At 36.8% G+C, this 24,148-nt stretch overlaps 2 protein-coding genes across 2 annotated transcripts in view; both read left to right on the top strand.

Moving 5' to 3' along the window:
* The window catches only part of LOC150093591 (uncharacterized), a 31,083-nt gene extending 28,637 nt beyond the window's left edge, over positions 1 to 2,446 (top strand). Inside the window, exon 2 of the mRNA XM_090413226.1 lies at positions 2,304 to 2,446. Coding sequence (XP_090269352.1) covers positions 2,304 to 2,446 — 143 coding nt within the window. The remainder of the gene's footprint in view (positions 1 to 2,303) is intronic.
* Positions 2,447 to 2,766: 320 nt separating this feature from the next.
* LOC150093590 (pseudouridylate synthase RPUSD4, mitochondrial-like) overlaps positions 2,767 to 24,148 on the top strand; it is a 113,656-nt gene continuing 92,274 nt past the window's right edge. The window contains exon 1 of the mRNA XM_090413066.1: positions 2,767 to 2,897. Within this exon, the coding sequence (XP_090269192.1) occupies positions 2,843 to 2,897 (55 nt within the window). The 5' untranslated portion in view covers positions 2,767 to 2,842. The remainder of the gene's footprint in view (positions 2,898 to 24,148) is intronic.

Below are 24,148 nucleotides of genomic sequence, written 5' to 3'. Positions count from 1 at the left end.
AAAAAGAAACAATTGTGGAGGGAATTTAAGGAGAAGGGTGACCATCAGGTGCATGAACAGTATAAAGCTCAGGCCAGGATGGTAACAAGGGTGGTAAGAAAAGCAAAAGCAGATTACGAAAGGAAATTGGCCATGCAGGCTAAAGAGAATCCCAAACAGTTTTTTCAATATGTTGCAAGTAAAAGGAAAAATGCTCATGGTAGAATGATCTTAAAAAATGCTGAGGGTAGGGAGGTAACTGAATCAGTCGATGTTGTGGAATTACTGAGCGAGCACTTTGCAAGAGTATATCATCCAGGTGGTGGCTTTGCGGAAATGGAGGAACCAACAGCTTATACTGGAATTGTGATGAATGAGGTAGAGGTAACTAGTCTGTTACAGAACCTCAATGTCAATACATCTGTGGGATTGGATGGTATACCAGCTCGTGTCGTACGTGAAGCGGCAAAAGAATTGTCAGTGCCCTTGACCATTATGTTTAATTTGAGCCTCAGGACTGGGTCAGTCCCAAGGGGGTGGAAAGAGGGGAAAATAGTTCCACTGCACAAAGGTGGTTCCAAGGCTGCTGTTGAAAATTACCGGCCAATCAGCATAACAGGAATCATTATCAAGGTCTTAGAGAAAATAGTCAAGAGGAAAATACAAGATTGGATAGAAGAAAATGGGATACTGTATCGGGGACAGCATGGTTTTGTGAAGGGTAGGTCATGCCTCAGTAACTTGCTCACGTATTATAACACAGTGACGGCTGAACTGGATAAGGGTAATGGGTTTACAGTGATTCTGCTGGACCTTGCTAAGGCCTTTGACAGGATACCACATGGAATTCTAATCAGTAAATTGCAGCATATGGGAATGGACATAGGGTTGGTGAGATGGATAGGAGGGTGGTTGACGGAGAGATATCAGAGAGTGGTTTACTCAGGAGTAGAGTCCACAAGACGGCCTGTGACTAGTGGTGTACCACAAGGATCTGTTCTTGGACCACTGCTGTTTAATTTGTTCATAAATGATATAGGAAAGGATCTGAGAGGAACAGTTCATTTGTTTGCGGATGATGCAAAGTTGGGTAGGGCAATAGTGAATGCAGATGACGTCAAAATTTTGCAGGATGATTTGGATAGATTGGAGGTCTGGGCTAGGGAGAATGGATGTCAATTTAATGTGGCAAAATGTAAGGTTATGCATTTTGGGGTGAAAAGATGGGAGGCAGTTTACTGCATTGGTGGAACCGTGCTCCAGGAAATTGATGAGGCACGAGATTTAGAAGTGTTGGTGGATAAGGAATTGAAATTTAGGGGACACATTGCAAAAGTGGCCAAATCAGCTCATCAAATCACTTGGTTGCTGAAGAATACGTTGACAAGCAGAGACAAGCAGGTTATTGTTCCTCTGTATCGAGCCTTGATAAGACCTCATCTCGACTACTGTGCTCAGATTTGGTCACCTAGGTTTCTTCTTGATGGGGAGGAGGTGGAGAGGATCCAGAGGCGAGTGACCAAGATGATAGCAGGTCTGTGGAATGAACCGTATGAGAACAGGTTGAGGATTTGTGGGTTGCAAAAATTGGTTGATAGGCGGAGGAGGGGAGATATGATTGAGACATTCAAATTACTGAAGGGTTTCTATAAAATTAATTCAGAAGATATTTTTGAGAACAGGGCTGGTTGTGGGAGGACTAGGGGACATCCATGGAAACTGGGCAAAAGTGTGGTTAGTAAAGGTGTTAGAGCTGGGTTCTTTACTTTTAGAGTAGTGAATGAGTGGAATGCGCTCCCTGAGTCTGTGGTGGATGCTGTGACAGTGAATGAGTTTAAGGCGAGGTATGATAGATACTGTATGAATGTCGAATAGTTGTGATGAAAATGATTTGGGGCCTCCCTCGATGAGTCTAATGACTCCCTGGAGTTGCCCGTAATAATAATAATAATAATAATAATAATAATATATCAGCATAAAATATACTGGTGTTTTTTTTTTGAGGTGAGGGTAGGTACCAAACCTAATAATTATTTTGGAATGTTCAAACATAATAATGCAGTTTGTCAGCTTTGCAATACACAAAACATCAGAATTTGGCATATTCTTTAGAATATACCAAATTCTGATAACTGATGTTGTGTAGTACATAAAAAGGTTTTGATTTAAGAGTATTGTTAATTATTGATATAAGAGCATTTATATATTCAGATTTTTTTTTAATTATTCAGTTTTGTACATTAAATTAAAAAAAAAATTATAGTTATTGTTTTATTTAAAGCTTATCTTTTTCTGGATTTAATTCAACATGTGGTCTGTTTCAGGTGATAAATTATTTCGAACATCTAGTTCTTTGGACTCATCTAGGGATGACCTGGTTAATGAAATTCCAGATCTAACAAAAATGACCCAAGGAAGTTTGGTTGCATTATTGAAACATAATATACTCTATAATGATAGTAGGTGAGGGTAGGTACCAAACCTAATAATTATTTTGGAATGTTCAAACATAATAATGCAGTTTGTCAGCTTTGCAATACACAAAACATCAGAATTTGGCATATTCTTTAGAATATACCAAATTCTGATAACTGATGTTGTGTAGTACATAAAAAGGTTTTGATTTAAGAGTATTGTTAATTATTGATATAAGAGCATTTATATATTCAGATTTTTTTTTAATTATTCAGTTTTGTACATTAAATTAAAAAAAAAATTATAGTTATTGTTTTATTTAAAGCTTATCTTTTTCTGGATTTAATTCAACATGTGGTCTGTTTCAGGTGATAAATTATTTCGAACATCTAGTTCTTTGGACTCATCTAGGGATGACCTGGTTAATGAAATTCCAGATCTAACAAAAATGACCCAAGGAAGTTTGGTTGCATTATTGAAACATAATATACTCTATAATGATAGTAAGTTTTGTAAGAGTTCTGTAACAGAATTATCCTACAAACACAGTTAACTAGACCATTTAGAGTTGTTTTAGTAATAGAGAATATAATCATCTGTTATTTATATAATTTTAACATGTAGCATTTTTTTGCTGAGTTGGATAATTATTATTATTATTATTATTTAGGCCTCTAAGGAGTCAAAAGACTTATCGTAGGAGGTCTTCCTAGGAAACAAAGTCTATCAAGACTCATCGTGGAGGTCCTTCCTAGGAAACACAAAGTCTATCATATCACTCCTTAAACTCATTGAGTGGTTCTCGCTCTCACCACTCTATCAGGAAATGCATTCCACAGTTCAACCACCCTCCATGCAAAGAAACCACTTCTCACCCTCTTGCTCACAGTTTCCTTTTGTAACTTCCAGGGATGGGCCCCTTGTCATCACTCTTTCCCGCTGTTCAACCAAGCGAAAGAACTCCCCAGTGTCAACCCTGTAACCACCTCTCAACAGTTTAAAAGTCTCAGTCGTATCACCTCTCCTTCTTCTATCCACCAAACTCTGCAGTCCACATTCCTTCAGCTGATCCTCATAACTAACATTGTACAGTCCTGAAACCATCTTTGTTAATATGCCTTTGTACCCTTTCCACAGTTAATTTATCCCCTTCAAATCCTTGGGACCAAATCTGAGAACAATAGTCTAAGTGTGGTCCGATCAGAGTCTTATACAACAAAATGATAACTCTTTTATCTCTATAGAATATAAATAAACAATATAGGTCCCAGTACTGAGCCCCGTGGAACCCCACTTTTAACCCTCTGCCTCCTTGAAACTGCCCCCCATACACAACTCTCTACCTACCGGACAGCCAATCCTGAATCCAGTTGACCAACCTGACATCCAAATCCATGTGCTGCAACTTAAATATCAGTTTATTATGTGGCACCCTGTCAAATGCCTTCGCTAAATCCAAGAAAATGGCAATATATGCCTTTTCCTCATCTACTGCTCTTGTAACTTTATTATAAAAGGCTAGCATATTATTAAAACAAGAGCACTCCTTCACAAATCCTGCTGACTCTCACAGATAACATTACCCTCATCTGCCCAATGTTGTATATGGTCTCTAACTAATTTCTCCAAGATCTTAACAACTACTGATGACATACAAACTGGCCTATAATTAGACACTTCCAGTCTGCTACCGCCCTTATGCAATGGCACTATCTTACCATCCTTCCATTCCCTGGGCACCTTTCCTGTAGCCAGACTTTCATCGAAAAGCCAGGTCAAAGGAACTGTCAGTTCTTTAGCACATTCTTTCAAAACTTGTGGTGAAATACCATCTAGTCCCACAGCTTTACTGACATCCAGAGTACTCAGTATTTATTTGGAACACACTCTCCTCCTGCACCTCTAAACCTCGAACCTGCCCTATCTCTCTAGTATTAAAATTTACTCCTCCAAGATGAAATACATCAATAAAGTGTTCATTGAATAATTCCACTATGTCCTCTGCATCAGTCACTCTATTCCCATTTTTATCCCACAATGTCATTCTTCCATAATCATTTCTCTTCCTACTGGCCACATAGCTAAAAAATTCCCTAGAATTTTCTTTGGATTTTAGGGTCAATCTCTTCTCATATTCCAGTTTTGCCTTCCTTACCATACTAGTCACTCTCCTGGCCTGTGTCTTATATTCTTCATGCATCTGCTCTTCACTTGTCTCCTTATATCTCTTCCATAGCCTCTTTTTCAAATGTAGCTCCTGTTTAATACTGTTTGTCATCCACTTTACACCAAATTGTGTCCTCTTCTTCACTTGTGGAATACAGCTTACTATTGCTGCTAACAAATATTCCTTCACAATTTCCCAAGCACTAATGATATTCTGGCCTGCCAATTCCTCCCTCCATGAAACTTCTCCAAGTTGATGTCTAAGACTATTATAATCACCTGCCTTATAATTCCACATATGTTCCCATCTCTTTGATACTCCTGCATGTCTATTCATCTTCCAAGTCAAAACCATATGGTCACTCTCTCCAATTGGTGGGAGAGATGTCATCTCGGTTATTATCAACTCTTCTGATGCTATGACCAAATCCAAAACTCTTGAACCTCGTTCCTTCTATTACATTTTGCCTAAGACATTTGTCCCTCAATAATTCTAGAAATTCCATTCTCTTATTGCTACATGCATCTTCCTCTCCCCAATTTATACTGCTGTAGTTAAAATCTCCCATAACAATCATTCTTCTTGCACTTGCCAAGCTCAGCTGTCTAAACATCTGGTCCCCACCCTCTGTGCTCCTTGGTTTGTAGCAACACCCCACTAAATATCCCATCTCTACCTCACACCATATGCTTTCAAAATCATTAGTATCACTGCCTTCCAAAGCGTCCACTCTTGGAGGACATAAGTTGTCACTTATCATAAGTAGTACTCCACCACCACTCTTTCCCTTCCTATCCTGCTGAAAAATGCTGTACCCAGCTACTCCTATTCCTGTTATTATATCCTCTTCTGTCAACCACGTCTCAGTGATCTCAATAATCTTTGGCTAGTCTGATGCTATCCACCAATTCCTGTCCTTTATTCTGGATACTCCTGGCATTAGTATAAAAGCATAAAAATGTCACTGTTTCTATACCCAGCATTATCCCCTCTAGACTCCACTGGGCTCAGTGTTACCTGATGTCGTCCCCCTTCTCCCGAGTACCTATTCCCACAAGAGGCAACCCCTGCTACCATCGACCTTGGGCATTCTAGTTTCCCTCCATTGCCACACCAACTCGTTCAGAACAGCAATCTTCCAGATGCCTATGTCCTTCCTCATTCAAATGCAAGCAGTCTCTCGCATACAATTCCTCTCTGTCCTCAAACACCCTCCAAGCATCCACATATTCCAATCCTCTCTTCTCACACATTCTAGCTATTATGTTATTCAATATTACTGCTCTTCGGCTCAGCTCATCACTATCATACCTAGGCAACACACACACACTATCTTTCCTTTCGCATCTTCTTTCGTATAGTTTCAAGCAAGAATCTTATATCTCTCACTGCCCCAATTTATATTACCTCTCAAGTCATTTGTTCCTACCATCACAATCATCTCAACCACCCTTTCACCTCTCTTAATTGCCATAGCCACACTTTCTATTGTTCCTCCAGGCAAACACTCCTCATGCATCCTATTTTGCACACCACGGATCATTGAGTCCCCCATACATTACACCTCTTACCACCCTGCTCCTCGATTGCACCCATGCATCCCTCACTCTCTGTGTTCCCCTACTTGCCTGCCTTCCTGGCATCACTCTATTCCTGGTTCTAGTGCTCCCTTGCATTCTTCTCATTTCCTCTCTCCTACTGTTTCCATTCTCTTCTCTTCTATCATTCCCATAACTATCTCTCATTCCCTCTCTTCTACTGTTCCTGTTCTCTCCTCTTCTATCATTCACAACTCTCTCTCATTCCCTTTCTTCTACTGTTCCCATTCGATCGTCTTCTATCATTCCCATACCTCTCTTCTACTGTTTCTATACTCTCCTCTTCCATCATTCCCAAACCTCTCTCTCATTCCCTCTTTCCTACTGCTTCTATTCTCTCCTCTTCTATCATTCCCAAAACTTTGTCACTCCTACTCTGATTTGCCTTGCATTCATCTCTTCCATTCTCCTAATCTCATCTTTCATACTTCTCATCTCATTCACAAGACATTCCACCTCCTCTTTCAGCTCATTTACCCCTCTCTGCAAGTTAGTCACTCTTACTCGCCTTTCTCCAATCAAAACCATCTCTGAAAACTTCATAGTCATTCAAGCCTTCCACTCCCTACTCTTATTTTCTCATTCATATTTTGCTCGTTATTCTCTCCTATCACACTACTTGTCTCCCGCTCGGCATTCTCTCCTATCACACTACTCGTCTCCCATCCCTGAAGCAACTAGATCGGTTATCGAAATATCTAATTCACTGATTTCCTCCCACTGCCTGCATTTTGCGCATATACGCACTCCCCCTTCTCTCACCCACCACATATCCAACTCTCGGGAAGCATATATGCTGCAAACACTGCATGCCACAAAGTCCTTTATTATATTACGTATAATGAAGTTCTTAAATGGCGGAGGACTTGGTGACATGCCATTTATGATTGCAGCTGCGTCCGCCATCATTCCTTACTGCCAAGTAACTACTAAACTAATCGCTAAAAATATATATGAACACTGTATCATAGATATATATATAAATAAACGCTAAATATAAACATATATATAAATATAACATTATATTCAACTATACTAGATAGCGAAAACTTATCTTCTCTTCCAACGCAAATGCTGCCGACTGTGACCTTGCCTTCTTGGTAATTCAAAAATAACACAATATGTAACAACGAAACTCCAAAAGCAGAACCACTAAAGAACACTTGTCTTACTGAGAAAAAAATGTAGCACAATACACAAAAGAATTCACACTATACACCGTTTAAAAAATACTTTTTTTACCACAGCTCAAATCACCTGCCGCATGCTTCAGCGGCCCTAGCGCCACCCCTGATGATGCCTCTGATGATGATTGTCATCATCATCAGAGGCATCCAGGGAGTTAAGAACTCATTGAGGGAGGCTACAGATCACCCACACCAGATGTCATACATTCTCTCAAACTCATTCACATTGGATTCACTCACTGCTTCAACAGATAAATTGTTACACTCACTCACTGCTCTGTGAGAGAAAAATCTAGCTCTCATCCATTTCTTAACTGTACACAAACTTAACTTCCACAGATGCCTCCCCCCCACCTTCCATAAAACAAAAAATTTCATCATTTGATAACCTATAACATCCTTTCAGAGTTTATAGATCTCTATCATATCACTTCTCTTTCTCTAGTTTACCAGTGTCCCAGTTCACATTCTCTCAATGTGTCCTCATAATCTGCATTCCATAATCACAATATCATTTTTGTTATGCTTTGCATCCTTTCAACAGTTTCTTTATAGTAGTCCAAGTGCAGTTATTTAAGGCCTTGTAAAAAGGCAAAATTACTTGATATTCATTTCAACATCACATTTATCCTGAGTTATATTTACAATTTTTGCAATGTGCCCTTTCAACTTTAGTTTTCTATCTACCATAATGCCAAGATTTCTAGCCTCGCCAATTTCTTGTAACATAATCTCACCAATATAATATGGGACATCTCATCATGGACAAATCATTCCATAAGTGCTGTATATTATCAATGGTATCCCCAATTGCCCTGTCTATCTTTGCATAATCATCATCAAATTCCTGACATGTAACCTCAAGGGCTCTACAGGATATGATAGTACTACATGAAAAATTTACATCATTATTAACTTCCTATCTACAATTTTCCACCAAATCAGTCTGTCACCTGTCAAGAATCCAACATTATTAGATCTTATATTTCTATCTTCTAAGGTACTTTTTACCATATCAATCCACCTATATCTTGGTCTTCCTCTGAGTCTTTTTCCTGCCAACCTGGCAGAGAACACTTATTTTACTAATCTTTCCTCTCCCATTCTGTTTAAGTGACCATACCACCAGAGATTAGCTCTGCTAACACATTCCTGGATGCTAACAATGTCAATTTCTTTCCTAATATTCTCGTTTTTAATATGATATTGCCATTGATGCCATCTGTTCATGCCCCTGATCTTTCTCAGGACTCTCATATCTGCGGTCTTTGGTCAAGTGTTTTATTTCTAACCCAGCTCTCAGATCCATAAGTTAAAATTGGTTTGAACATTGTCTTATATACAGCTAATTTAGTATTTTGACTAATATTCTCGTTTTTAATATGATATTGCCATTGATGCCATCTGTTCATGCACCTGATCTTTCTCAGGATTCTCATATCTGCAGTCTTTGGTCAAGTGTTTTATTTCTAACCCAGCTCTCAGATCCATAAGTTAAAATTGGTTTGAACATTGTCTTATATACAGCTAATTTAGTATTTTGACTAATATTCTCGTTTTTAATATGATATTGCCATTGATGCCATCTGTTCATGCCCTTGATCTTTCTCAGGACTCTCATATCTGCGGCCTTTGGTCAAGTGTTTTATTTCTAACCCAGCTCTCAGATCCATAAGTTAAAATTGGTTTGAGCACTGTCTTATATACAGCTAATTTAGCATTTTGACTAATATTCTCGTTTTTAATATGATATTGCCAATGATGCCATCTGTTCATGCCCCTGATCTTTCTCAGGACGCTGATATCTGCGGTCTTTGGTCAAGTGTTTTATTTCTAACCCAGCTCTCAGATCCATAAGTTAAAATTGGTTTGAACACTGTCTTATATACAGCTAATTTAGTATTTTGACTAATTTCTCTCTTATTTCATATAAATTTATTCAGATGACTTCTTACCATACCAGCTTTGTTGATTCTGTTGTCTATTTCCATATTTAATTTACCATCTTCACTAAAAATCGTACCTAAATAGCTGAAATGTTTTACTTGTTCTATAGATTTTCCATTCACAATGCAGTTGATATTTTCAGTGCTTCTGCCTATTTTCAGTCTTTGATTTGTTATTGCTGACCTTCATACCTTATCTATTACAACTGTTATTCCATTTAGTCAGAGAATCTTGCAGACTTGTAGCAGATTTATTTAGAAGTATAGCATTATCTGCATAAAGCAAAGAGCTGAGATTAACATCTCCAATTTTGATATCAGGTTTAATACCACTTTTCCTTCATCTAGATATACACAAGGATAATGTACATCCTAGATTCAACATTAAAACATCTTGTACTTCCTTCAATTCTTACTGCTGACTTACAACTCAAATAAAGACTAAGTATTGCTTGATATAATGCAACATTGACACCGTAGAACTGTAGCGATTTGAATAGCTTCTCTCTTAGCACCTTTTCATCATATGCTTATCCAGATCTACAAAACTTAAATACAGATCTTTGTTATATTCCTATGATTTCTCAGCTATTTGTCGTAAAGGGAAATTCTGTTCCTGACAGCCTCTATTTGGCTTGAATCCAGCTTTTTCTTCACCAAACCTCTTTTCCACAATCCTTCTCAACCATTTCTCAGTTGGAATTTGGAATTCGTCCCTCTGTCCAGGCCTTCTGAACTATGCACTACAATCACTGAATAGTTCTTTTATACCTCCATATTTAGCATTTCTGGTCAAATATCATCTACTCCAGCTGCCTTTCCACATTTCAGGTTTATGATGTCTTTTTCTACTTCACATATGGAAATGTATTCCTGATATGCATGTTGAGTGTTTTTTTACCACTGTACTATCACTAATTGTTTCATTTAGCAATTTTTTGAAGTAATTACTTCATACGTAAAGGATTTCTCCATTTTTGAACTTCTTCAACAACTACCAGAATATCTTTCCACCTTGATATTTATTTTCTATGATCTTACCAAAGTCTTCCCATGACTTTTGTTTAGCTAGGTTTACACAGTGTTTAGCTTTCTTACATTTGTTTCTGTATTCTTTAAAAGCACAAGCTGACTTATTTGCCAGTAACGTTTGATATACTCTCTTCTTTTCCTTCAGTGCCTATTTAACTTCCTGTGTCCGCCATGGAGTTCTGATTTTTCTATCCTTGCAGACAACCTCACCACATGCCTCTTTGGCTGAATCAATCAATGTTTTCTTCATTGCTTGCCACTGAATCTTGAAGGTATGGTTCCTGTTCTCAAACTCTTCCATTTTTTCTTGAATAAGGTTTGTGTATTTTAGTTTATAGTTCACATCTGTTAGCTCTCAACTTTTATTTGCTTTAAAATTTTCTTACATGCTCTTCTTTTCAGTATGAAATTCAATTTTATTCTGCTCAAGACTAAATGGTGATCACTTTCAATTTCAAATCCTGTATACACTCTGGTGTCCTGCACCAGGGAGAAAACATCACTATCAACAATAACATAGTCAATGTGACTTTTCTTATTCCTTACCTCTTCTCTCCATGTGAATTGTGCACAAATGTTTTTGGAACATCGTGTTAGTAAAAACCAGTTTATGTCCTTAGCAGAAATCCAACAGGTATTTGCCATTATTTTTTAATTTTTTGAAAAATTTTCATTTTCATTATTTGCCAAATTTTTCCAAAATATTTTTTGTATGTCTGACAGTCATTTCGTACTCTGCTATTTAGATCTCCAACAAGGACCAACTTTTCATTTTTTATTCTCTAAAACCTCAAAAAATTCCTCCACTTCTACCTTAGTAGAACCTTCTGTGGGACTATAGGCACAAATAAGTCTCATTGTTCAGTTCCTCATTCTGATTTGTCCATATCACTCTATCTGAAATTGCCTGCCAGTGGTCTATGGACTGATCTCTGGGGAAACACCATTGATCCCTTCAAATATAGTAGCATTACACCACCATATACCACTTTCTGTTACTATCCATCAACTACCCCCTTATTCAAGTCAATATTTTATATTCTTTTTCATATTCTTCAGTTTATGCAACCAGAGATATATCACATGGTGCACAAAGCTAATACTACTTTGAATGAAGAGACAGAAGTGCATAAAAATTAGGTATAACAGCTGTTGCATAAGTTGGATATCAATTCAACAATAGGGACAGATGGGACTTTCATGTGATATCTTATCAAATGACTTACTAAAGTCTAACAGTACCATGGTGTATCCATTCCCCTGTTATTCAACTGACCAATTACTTTATTATAAAATATGAGCGGATTGCTAAAAATAACCTTCCTTTAGTAAACGCATGTTGTTCTTTTTAAAGTATAGCATGTCTGTCAACTCATTTCAGTATGTGAATTCTTACCAGTTTCTCTAAATCCATGCAAAAGATACCGATAGGTCAGTAGTTCGATGCATCCATTGTTGCATCACTATTGTACAACAGAACTATCATATGGTCTTTCCATTCCTTGAGATCTTTCCTGAACTGATACCCAAGTTATACAAACATGTCAAAGGCCATGCCATTTCAGCTGAACATTCCTTTAGTACACCTGCTGATATAGAATTACTTCCAAGGCTCCATAGAGTCCCATCTGCCCCATCTTGAATTGATATCCAACTTATGCAACAGCTGTTATACCTAATTTTTATGCACTTCTGTCTCTTCATTCAATGTAGTAGCTTTGTGGACCATGTGATATATGTCTTATTGATAGTTCTAAGTGAAGTGAACACTCGTTATTTAAACAATCTTGTTCATCTCTGATGCAAGTATGCCATCTACATTCACAAATGTTGTTATTATTATGTGTTCGATGGTATACGGTGTTGGTGTAGATGATGAAAGTAGTTGTTGGTGGAGTGGTGGAGACGGAGAGTTGTAGAGTAGGTGCCCTCCCTTGATGAGTCTTTGGACTCCCTAGAGGTTTTACATTGTCGTGACATTGTTTTCTTCATGTTGTGTTCTAATCCACCATCTTGTTACTAGTCACTTTCATAAAATAAAACACAACTAATTGTAAATTGATCACTAATCCAAGGGTAGAGAAATTTCTATTATACTGCGCCACTCTATCCTTAGATAAGTCTATATGAAACAGTACGATCAATTCAAAGTTAGTTAGCAGTCCTTTCATTCAATCAGGCCGAAGTATTTATTTTCTTTCTGGGATTCCCGCTAGATTCGAATTTTTGTGAACGGTGCAGCAATAAGAAATTCAGGCCAATACAATAGTTAGATTAACCAATGAAACATTTTATATAGGTCATATAACACATACATAAATTTTACTTCTAATTTCTATATACTAGAAACAAGTCAAACTTTAAGTTTAGATAATCTCAATAGCAAAATCTTCCAAGTCTTCACATGTACTTTCTCAGCTTCTGGGTTACAAAGTTTCTACACTTAAATTAATATAATGGAACATCCAATCTAGTCAGTTTTCACACAATTCTCAGTCATGCTATAAGTTCAAAATATTACAAGCACTAATAGCTGAAAATATCTTTCAAACAATTCTTATCTCCAACTCTCATTCACAAAGAGTTTCTACAGTTAAAGTAGCGTTAAGCATAGCGTAATTAACACACAATTCTTCAAGCATAGAAATAATACACTATGATAAACCTTACCGGAAATAGTTCCTAATACATCAATTATGTTGTGAATAAACCTTTGGAACTTATTTATCTTACTTAATAAAAACACATCTACAAGACTTATCCATGGTTACACTTAAAGCACTATCAAACGCACTTCAGAATTCTAGACTTCAATTACAGGGTACTTCAACTATCGTCGTTACCACTCATAAACTAATTAAACACCGTGAGGTTCTTTTTAGGGCAAATCGGAAATAAGCCACAATTCTAGAATAGCCGGGTTCATTCAGAATTCTTCCTTAAACATCCAGCTTTTTATTTTATCCGATTGTAGTATTAATTTCCTTTTTATTATTACTGCTGATTATACTTTCAGCTAACTATAAAGCTCGTTTCGTCCTTGCTCACTTATAAAAAAATATCCACTCAACTCCTACCCTTAAGAACCTTTTATTTACTTCTACTTCTCTAGTTTATCTCCTTGCTACCTTTTACTTCCAAAATTCCGTTCCGACTCCCCTACTACGTATATATTTTCTCTTCTTATTTAGCCCACGCTCTTTCCACTCGCTCTCGTTTATTTCATGCGTCTCTATGACAACCGATAAACGTAAACATTCTCGCGAATGTTACATTAGGCTATACAACTACATTGAGTTATTACATAAAATTAAGCTTTCACAAAACAGGAATAATTAGAATATTTGCTTTTCAATAAATGCGTAGTTAAATTACAAATATAAGTTCTTACAATATTGACATAACAATAAATAAAATAGCTTAATAATATTAACAGAACCTCTTTATCATTAACACTTTCTTTTGATTAAATAATTAAATATTTGATATAATTAAGGTGGTTATATGATATCAAATTATAATTTACGTTATTTACATTAAATAATATTTACAAACGTAGCCCTTGTGATGGAAAATCATGTTGGATTCTGAATCAAATAACATTTATTCTATTTTCTACATAATTAGAATCCAACAACGTAATAATAATAATAATTATAATATTATAAGTGATAATTATCCCTGAGACCTGTAGGGAATCAAGAACTCGTCAAGGAAGGCTATAAATCACCCTAAACCAGCTGTCATACCTTTCCTTAAATTCATTCATACTAGATGACCTCAATACCCCTTTCCAACTACTCGCTGCTCTCTGGTGTAGACCCCTTTCTTGAATGCAAATAAATTTAACTTCCATTGATGCCCCACCTTTGATGTTCTCTCCCCACCTTCCATATAACGAAAAATATCATCAGATGATATCCTATAACACTTATTCAAATGTTTATACCTCTGTTGTATAATGAGACCTGCAGAGCATTCACGACTAAACATACACACATAACCACAGCAATAAGATTTTTTAATAAGTAAATATTTCGTCCTAAGTATCATAGGACATCGTCAGTACAGTTAATTGAAACAATACTAGGAATCACATACAGTTTGGGCGCATGCTTACAATGGAATCCCTCTATGCATGCGATAGCATGTTATAGAATTAAATTAAAATATATCTGGAGAGGAAAAAAAGATTATATTAAAATGAGATAACATATATAAAATTATTTTACACAATTTAGGATGACAATTTCCCAGACTTTAGGGATAGTAAGAACATCATTATGGTTCAAATTGGGTCTGTGACGTAGGACTTCAGCACTTTCTTTATATAAACGTTCATGTTTATATAAAGATTTATGTAGAAGTTTGGTCTCTTTGTAATGGATCCTATAGTTTGGGTTTTCAATTCCGTGTTGTGCGAGGACAGATTTCTGCGGTTTGATAAGACGGATATGATCTTGATGTTCCGAAATGAGTTTTCTAATGGATCTACCTGTCTGTCCATTGTAGGACAATTTACAGGAACATGGGACCTCGTATAAGCCAGATAGCATCAGAGGTAAGAGCTTGTCTTTAGGAGAAAGTAACCAATTGTACATCTGATTGATTGGTTTGTAGGCAGCAGCCAGTTTATATTTCTTCATAATTTTTGAGAGATGTTCAGTGATACCTTTCACATAAGGTATGGGAATCCTACGGACTTGTTCTTGTCTAGGTTGATGAGTGGGGAAGTGACTGATGATTTTTTTTAGTTGTTTTTGGATTGTATCCATTATGTATGGCTTTATTTTTGATTATTTCCAATTCTTGGTTAAAAGATTCTTCGGAGGAGCAGAATCTGTGTGCTCTGGTTACTGATGATTTAATGATGCCAAATTTTTGAGATGGATGATGAGCCGAAGAATTGTGAATGTAGCAACCTGAAAATGTCGACTTATGGTAGACAGAAGTGGAGATAGAACCATATTCTTTTCTCTAGATGTGTGTATATCCAGGAACACCTTGAAGAAAATTTTTTTCTTCAAAGTGTTCTAGAAAAGAGTTGGCCAAGTTTGGTGATAAGGAAGATCCCATTGCTGTTCCTTCCTCTTGCTTGTAAATTTTTTCTTTTCAAGTGAAGTATCCAGACATAATAACAAATTTGAATAATTCAACATTATTGGATGGAAATTTTTGAGTTAGTAAGTCTATCGTTTCCTTATGGGGGGTATTAGTGAAGAGGGAGACAATGTCGAAGCAAATTAGCATGTCAGTTTCCAACAGTTGATTGTCTTTTATTTTTGCACGAAGCTCTGTGGAATTTTTAATTGATGAGGCTGAGTTGCCTATGAAAGGACGGAGAAGGTTAGATAAAAATCTTGATAATATGTAAGTTGGGGCTGCTAATAGAATCCACGACGGGTCTGAGTAGAACGTTATTCTTGTGAAGTTTAGGTAAACCGTACATTCTAAGAGGCCTGGTACGGTATGTTAATTTAATTCTATAACACGCTACTGCACACATAGAGGGATTCCATTGTAAGCATGCGCCCAAACTGTGTGCGATTCCTAGTATTGTTTGAATTAACTGTACTGACGATGTCCTATGATACTTAGGATGAAATATTTACTTATTAAAAAAATCTTATTACTGTGGTTACGTGTGTATGTTTAGTTATTGACCTGTATCCTATCACCCATCTTTTTCTGTTAACCAGAGTCTGCAATCCATATACTCGAAATCTGTCCTCATAATCTAAATCCCATAATCCAGATATAATCTTTGTATCTCTTCTTTGCACCATTTCCACAGCTTCTTTATCCCCTTGGAACCTGGGAGATCAAATCTGCGCACAATAATCCAGTTGTGGTCTTATCAAAGCCTTATAAAGAGGCAAAATGACTTCCTTATCCTTGCATGTCATGGTTCGCTTCAACATCGCAGTTATCCTCTGAGTTGTATTTGCAGTGTTTGCTATGTGACCTCTGAACTTCAAATTCCTATCTGCCAATATAGCAAGATCCCTTTATCTTGTAGTTTCTTGTAGCATAACCTCATTAATATAATATGCTGCTGGAACTCTAATCATGCCAAAGTGCATAACTTTACACTTTTTGAACATTAAACTGACTGCCATTTTCATTTGCCCAAATTTCCAGCTTATTCAAATCATTTTGTAAGTGTTGAATATCAGTAGCATCCCGGATTGCCCTGCTTATCTTCATATCATTGGTAAACATTTGCACATTTGATGTTAGATCCTGCCTGTGATGTCATTAATGTACAGATTGAACAATAATGACCCAAGAACTGAACCCTGAGGTACACCACTGGTCACCTTAAATCTTGCAGATTCACACACACTACATCACTTTTTGATATATGTCTGTCAACTATCCCCTGATCCAAGTCAAGAGTTTATATTGAAATCTCATATTCTCCAGTTTATGCAACAGCCTTTCGTGTTTCAAATGCCTTAGAAAAATCGAACATTATCATAGTATATCCATTCCCTTTATCCAACTTGGCCCTAACATTGTTATAAAATATGAGCAAATTGCTAAAAGCATGACCTTTTAGTAAGTCCCATGCTGCTCCTTGCAGCATGCTGCTCCTTGCAGAGTATAGCATGTTTGTCTACCCATTTCTGTGTGCGAGTTCCTACCAACTTCTCTAAAATCTTCACTACCACACCAGAGATACTGATAGGTCGGTTAGACACATTTGTTTTTGCACCACTCTTGTACATTGGAGCTATCATACATACCTTCCATTCCAGTGACATCATTCCTTAGCTGAGACTCAAGTTATGCAAACGTGAAAGTCCTAGCCAATTTTGGCTGAACATTCCTTTAGCAAACAGGCTGATGTTCCATCTATCCCTATAGATAAATTCTTATCCAGGTTATGCAACAGCTCTTCAACCTCATTTTTATGAACCTCTAACTCTTCATCCAATGTAACAGTAGTACTGAGCACCATGTTATATACACCTGGTTGATATATATTAGCAAAGTGGGCACTCATTAATTAACTGTGAACAATCTCATTAGCTTCTGACACTCGAGTACCATCTGCATTCAGCAAAGTTATTCTTTCACATGCATTCTTTATTTTGTAATGAGGCATAATGATAAGATTTTTTTGGATTGCCTTTAGCTTGCATGACTAATTTCTTTTCATACTCTGATTTAGCTTTTCGCACAATACTCGTTATTCTTCTGCCTGAGCTTTATTTCATAACATCTCTTTCTTATTCTCACAATATTCTTTCCACATCATCTTCTTCTTGTGGATCTTGTGCTTAATAAGGTTGCATATCCATTTGATTCCCAACCTATTTATTTTTCAAACACTAGGGATACATTTAGATATCTCCTCATTTAAGCACTTTTTCAGATTCTCATGCATTTCTGACATTTTTTCCATTCAGTAATTGATACTGGGACCTGAGATAGTATTCTCCTAAGTTGATCATAATTTCCATCTTTGTAGTTCAGCATGTAACCTGTTTTAATCAGAGCATCAATACAATTAGATACTTCCCAAGAAAGCACAGCATGATCACTGTTACCATAATAGCTATAATTTTAACAGAGGCTATGAGCAAATCCAACACTCTTTGATCTCGAGTTCCTTCTTTCATATGCTGCTTGAGAAATTTATCTTGCAATAATTCAATCAATTCCTCTTCTTTCTTATCATGAGATTTCTTTTCTACCCAATCAATGTTTGGAAAAGTCACTCATAATGATCATTTGCTTGAATATCAGAATTTCAGAACACAAGGACTACATCCGTTTTCACCAATACAGCCACTCTGGTCTTGCAGACCATGTGCTGGATACCCGCAATAGAGTACGGTGGAAGAAAGTCACGATAATACACCATAGTAAATTCAAATACAAAAGACTATTCATGGAATCAGCCTCAGCCCTAAGAAACAATCCAAACCTCAACAAATTTGGTTGCATGAGACTGCCCCAAATTTGGGAAACCGACATCAGAAGGCCTTCAGCCCAATCGACCAAGAATACCAATATTGCCTGCTAGGGGCACAATCAGGACTTTTAGGAGAAAGAATAGCTTCCTGCTTCGTTCCTCATTTACTGTGTGTTGTGCTTGCGTGCACGTGTCCTGTATTTAAGTTCCTGTGATAATGGCAACGTGATGTTGCCAAAATATTGGAAGTGTATTAAAATTTATTTTAATGTATATTCTATTGTATGTTGTAATTTCCTTAAGCTATTTAGTAAGAATGTATAACCAATAATTCTAAGTCTAAGCCTTTCCACGAGGATCATTTGTTTGGTACCCATAAGTCTAAATTGCGATGCATTTCTTTGTCCCGTGCAACTGAGCTGCCAGGTCTGTAGCAACACCCACCATATATTTCATTCTGTTAACCTCCACACCATATAGATTCAAATTCAATGCTACGTGGGACATTGTTTTCTTGTGTTTCTATTCTAACTGGACTTAAGTTATCTAATATCATTAGTAGTATTCCTCCTCCTCTCTTATCTCTTCTGTCATTCCTAAAAATAGTATACTCATTACACTTGATCCCACTTACCATATCTGATTCTGATAGCCAGGTTTCTCTAATGCCAACAATCTTAGGTCACATCGTACACCCTCTGTCCAAAAAGAAACCGAACTTTTGATAGAAAATAAAACACAGGCCAATTATAATTATTCAAATAATTTATTTCAATCAATATACTCTCCCTCAGCTTCGATATAGCGTTTGGCATGGTCAATTAATTCGTTAAATGAGTTTTTTATATCGGTTTTTGGAATACTGTTGAGCGTTGTAGTTACTGCCACTTGAACGTTTTCAATGGTGTCGTATTGCTTTCCTTTCATCGGCAAATGAAGTTAGGGGAAGAGAAAGAAGTCACAGGGTGCTAAATCAGGTGAATATGGCAAGTGATCCAACACACAAACTTGGTTTCTGCTCAAAAACTGTCTTACAATGTTCGAACAATGAGATGGTGCATTATCGTGCAAAAATGACCAGCTGCCTGCATCATGATATTCATGCCGTATGCAATGAATTCTCACTATCAGTCGCTTCAAAACTTCGAGATAAAACTCACCATTGACCGTTTGGCCAGGCAGAACGAATTCTTTGTGGATAATGCCTTGGAATCGTAGAACCAAATCAGCATTGTCTTTACTTCTCCACGCGACTTATTTGGATGCCCCTCTTCTGGTGGTCTCCATTCAGCACTCTGGTGCTTTGTTTCAGGCTCATACTCAAAACACCACGTTTTGTCACAGTAATGCTCATTTCAAGGACATTCGAGTCCTTACGAGCAGTTTTGACGAGGTCTTTGCAGTGTTCAATTCAATACATTTTTTGGTCGTCGATCAACTTGTGGGGAACAAATCGCGAATTCAATTTATGAAGGCCCAAACTGTCGGTCAAAATATTGTGCACAGTTGATTTTGGAATCCCCAATTCATCTTCAATCAATCTCACAGACGATTTCGGATTTTTTTTAATGAAATCACTCACTTTTTGGATGTTAACTTTGCTCAGTCCGGTTTTTGGACGGCCCAGCTTTTTGTCGTCCTCAAGCGTCTCACGACCATTTTGAAATCGCTTAAACCACTCATGTAAACTTGAGTACAGGATAAGCATTCATCACCGTATGCTTTTTGAAGCATTTCATGCATTTCGGTAAAACTTTTACCAAGTTTAGCACAAAATTCAATCGCAGCTCTATGTTTGAAACTCATTTTCCGACTGTTTGTCACAACAAGCTGTCACTCTTGGCACTATAAATTGGCTTCTAATGAAACAAATGTCATAAACAGTTGACACAACACTAATGAAGGTTGCCACTTTCGACAACAAAAAGATACAACAGGTGGCACCACTAGTTCCTTCTATTTTCGAAAAGTTCGGTTTCTGTTTGGACAGAGGGTGTATTCAATTAAGCAACAAACTCAACCCCTTTGTTTCTAATGCTCCTGGCATTTGTGTATAGGTGTAATAAATTACCACCTAGCCTATTCTTATAATTAGATATGCAGTGTATTTGGTCTTGTTATAGAATTTTCTCTTTTCCCTCCCAGACATACTTGAAAGTCCGAACTCAAAGAATATTTTTCCACCCCTTCGCCACATAACCATGTTCATGAATGTTTTCGAACATGGTTATGTTCCAAGACATTCATATATTTATCATATTTGCATATCATAACTAACTTTCACATGCATTTTCCCATTCCTCCCTTAATGATCTAGTTTCCCTGACTCTCTCTGCCTTAGGTCTCATATGAAGAAGTAATTTCTCCAGGCTCCTGATACCAAATGAATTCAAGTGCAGACCATCCTTCTTATACAAGTCCTTCATAAGAAGTCCTACATATGCATCCTTCTTATACAAGTTTTTGACATCAAACACACTCCACACATCTAAAAACTTGCATACATTTCTTCTGCACTTGAAATCATTTGCTTTCATCCACCCTCTTTCTTAGCTCAGTACTGTCATATCTGGGTAGCAGTCCTACAGTTTTTACTCTCTCACATTTCTTTCTCTCTTCTTCCAACAGACCTTTCATATCTTCTCTCATACTATATTTGTCACTACTTAAATTATTAGTATCTACCACAACTACCATCTCTTTTACTTTTCTTTTTTTTTTGCTTTTCAATTGCATTTGTCATATTTTTAATTTTCATCCCCCTGGGAAACTAGAAGTGGTGACTCCCTTGGCAAGTGCAAATTTTAAAATTGAGTCACCATACCATATCACTTCTTTTTTTCTTAGATTTTAACTGACTTACTGTCATATTTTTAATTTTCACCCCCTGGGAAACTAGAAGTGGTGACTCCCTTGGCAAGCGCAAATTTTAAGATTGAGTCACCATACCATATCACTTCTTTTTTCTTAGATTTTAACTAACTTACCTTGTTGTTATTAATATTATGATTACCAAGTCCAGTACTTTTCTGTCTTTCGTACTTTTCTGTTTTTCTGTTTTCGTTCTGATCCTTTTTTCTTTTCATGTCTAGTTTAGTCAAATGTTTTTCCACCTTTTTCAATTCTCTGGTTGAATTTCTAATAATTTATTTTAATCGAATGCATGCATTCTTTCTTTAACTTGCAGCATAGCAGTGTAATTCTTTTGGCACGGGTTCCACAGCAACTGAACTGCTATGTCTTTAGCAACACCCACCATATGTTTCACCCTGTTTACTTCAACTTCACACCAGATTTCCTAAAACTTGTTGCTGTACAGGACATGTCGCTTTCATCAGTTTCTACTGTGACTGGACTCAAGCCATCTGGTATCATTAATAGTACTTCTCCTCCTCTTCAATCTTTCATATGGAGGTGGTAGGGTTTTTCCTCCATAAAACTCAGGTTTTTTATCTCATAAAACAGGCAAACTGACCATTAGGACATGTACAATTAACAGACATAATACATTGGTCTTATGGCCTGAGTTGCTTTGGCTGAAAATTTAAAACAATCAACCAACAATCAGTCCTCTCCTTCTCTTTTGTCATTCTTAAAAATACCCTTTATGCCTGATTCCAATTACTAGATCTAATTCTGACAGCTAGGTTTCACTAATGCTAGTAATTTTGTGCCACAATGTTCACCAAATTAACAAAGTTAGCCACCTTGTTTCTAATGCTCCTAGCATTTGTGTTGTTATGTCGTGACATTACTTTACTTTTATAATTTTATTGTGTTCTTCTTCCTATTTTATTAGTCTCAAATTATCACTGTGTAGTGTTATCGTTTTAACTGTGTACTTCTATGGTCTATACTCATGAAACTAGCATAACACTGCACACTCGCATTTTACTGTAAAATCTATCCAGACAATTGGCCGATTCTTAGAATGATTAAGTATATTAAATAATTAACAAAGGGTAGACCTCTGAATGGAGCCCTATCCTCAGTAATAATGTTTTGGAGTCACCTCCTAAATCAGGTTCTGGCAATATTTATTTGATCAAGCTGCGCCAGCCAGATCCCTAGGGTTAGAAATTGCTCTTAACTAAGGAGTAACCCTCAGAAAATATACTAAGCTAATCAATTTACTAATCGCTTCTTATCTCAGTTTATCTATGTCACCTAATTTACTTTAATTTGCAGTTGTGGTCTCTGTCAAATAATTCTATCCCGCTCAGATTCAGATATTAGCAAGCGGTGCATTGGATTCAATTCAACGCACAAACCAGGTTAAGATATTCAAGATACATTTATTGAATTCCTAAGGTTACACATATACAAGAATAAACTCAATTGGAATATAGGTATCCTAAGTGAAAAGGTTAAGCATAGCAACTGTATTCTATACAACAATTTAAGCATAGGTTAATTCCATAGCACAAAATTTTGTTAGCATCCTCCAAATATCCTTACTAGTCTACACATTCTCTCAAATTAATTCAATCACATCGGTAACTTTATAGATCATTACTCACAACAATTCAAACTACAATTCATTCAATTAATCACTTGAGAAATAGCCCTAAGACTTAAAACACTGCTATCCAATATTCGCTATAGTCCTTTTCCTACAAGTATAGAGTTCTGAAACATAACATCTCTTTTCTTCTATATTACAATATTCCTCTCTTTCATAACAAAAAATTACAAAAGGTTTTAACATTACCATATTCCTGGAAGTATATTCATTCTGTCATCTTATCCTTACTTCTACCCACGGAATGTCCGGTCTTCTTCTAGACAATTGTCTCACAGGCTAGACTTGGACTTCATTATTCTGCCTTTCTTTCCCATTGTGGATTAGGAACAGCATGGCTTGGATCGATCCACGTGGACATATATGGCAGTCAGTTCCTTCAAGCTTGCTCGGAATGCTGCCAATCATCTCCTTATCTATTCCCTCCGTACGACATCTCGAAACGATGGCTGTGAATAACTACATGCTATTGATAACATCCCGAACTCGAACTTGCCCCGACTTCACAAGAAAATCCAAAGCAAAACAGACAAAAGGCTAAGACCCCTTGAAAGGGGAACAAGCCCCTTTTATATTCACTACCTTTGGCGCCCTCTTCACTCCCATACCTTTCTGCCCGGCACCCTCTTTTTGCACACGTGTCGTTTTTTCTATTTGCGTCTTCCTGGAGAATTCCATGCGTGTGCCACGTCTTCCTGGAAAACACCGAATGCATGTTGCCCCTCACATAGACAATTTGTCATAGGCTACGCAATTCACCCAAAGTTTTCGTTAGTGGACTTTGAACTTCTGTTACATGCCTTAACATATATCTTACAAAGACTACTTCTTTCATTTTAAATTCTTACAAAAGATTGATATCGTTTACCTTTAAGTAATATTACATAAAATAGTACTAGCATATAATTCATTAAACAATTTGTATCTTTACCTATGTACAAGCATTTTCATTGTTGTTGAATCCTGAATAAATTATTTCTTTAAGGAAATCTTTTCATTCAAGATCCAACAGTGTGTAGACATAACAAATTACCTCCTCACTTTTCCATTTACTTACATCTGCAGTCTTGGATCAGTTGTATAACTTTCTCTTTTCCATTCCCAGACACTTCAAACAGCTGAATCCAAAATATAGTCCATCCTTTTCCGAGATTCATAATTGTGCTCATTGTCTTTTGTATCACTATGACACCTGCACCCCCTTAGCTGAACTTACATTCTTATCGTTCCTCTCGAGATGATCTAGTTTCTCTGATTCGCTGCATTAGGTCTCACTCCAATAAATAATTTCTCTAGGCATCTGATGTCAAAACCATTCAAGTGCAGGCCATGCCTGTTATAATACAAGTCTTTGCTATCATCAAACACTCCACATTTC

This window comes from Typopeltis vanoorti, chromosome 23 (assembly GCF_054136105.1).
Source record: "Typopeltis vanoorti isolate ZY-2024b chromosome 23, IOZ_Tvanoo_1.0, whole genome shotgun sequence".
In the NCBI taxonomy this organism is placed as follows: domain Eukaryota; kingdom Metazoa; phylum Arthropoda; class Arachnida; order Uropygi; family Thelyphonidae; genus Typopeltis; species Typopeltis vanoorti.
This window is presented reverse-complemented; position numbering and strand designations above follow the sequence as displayed.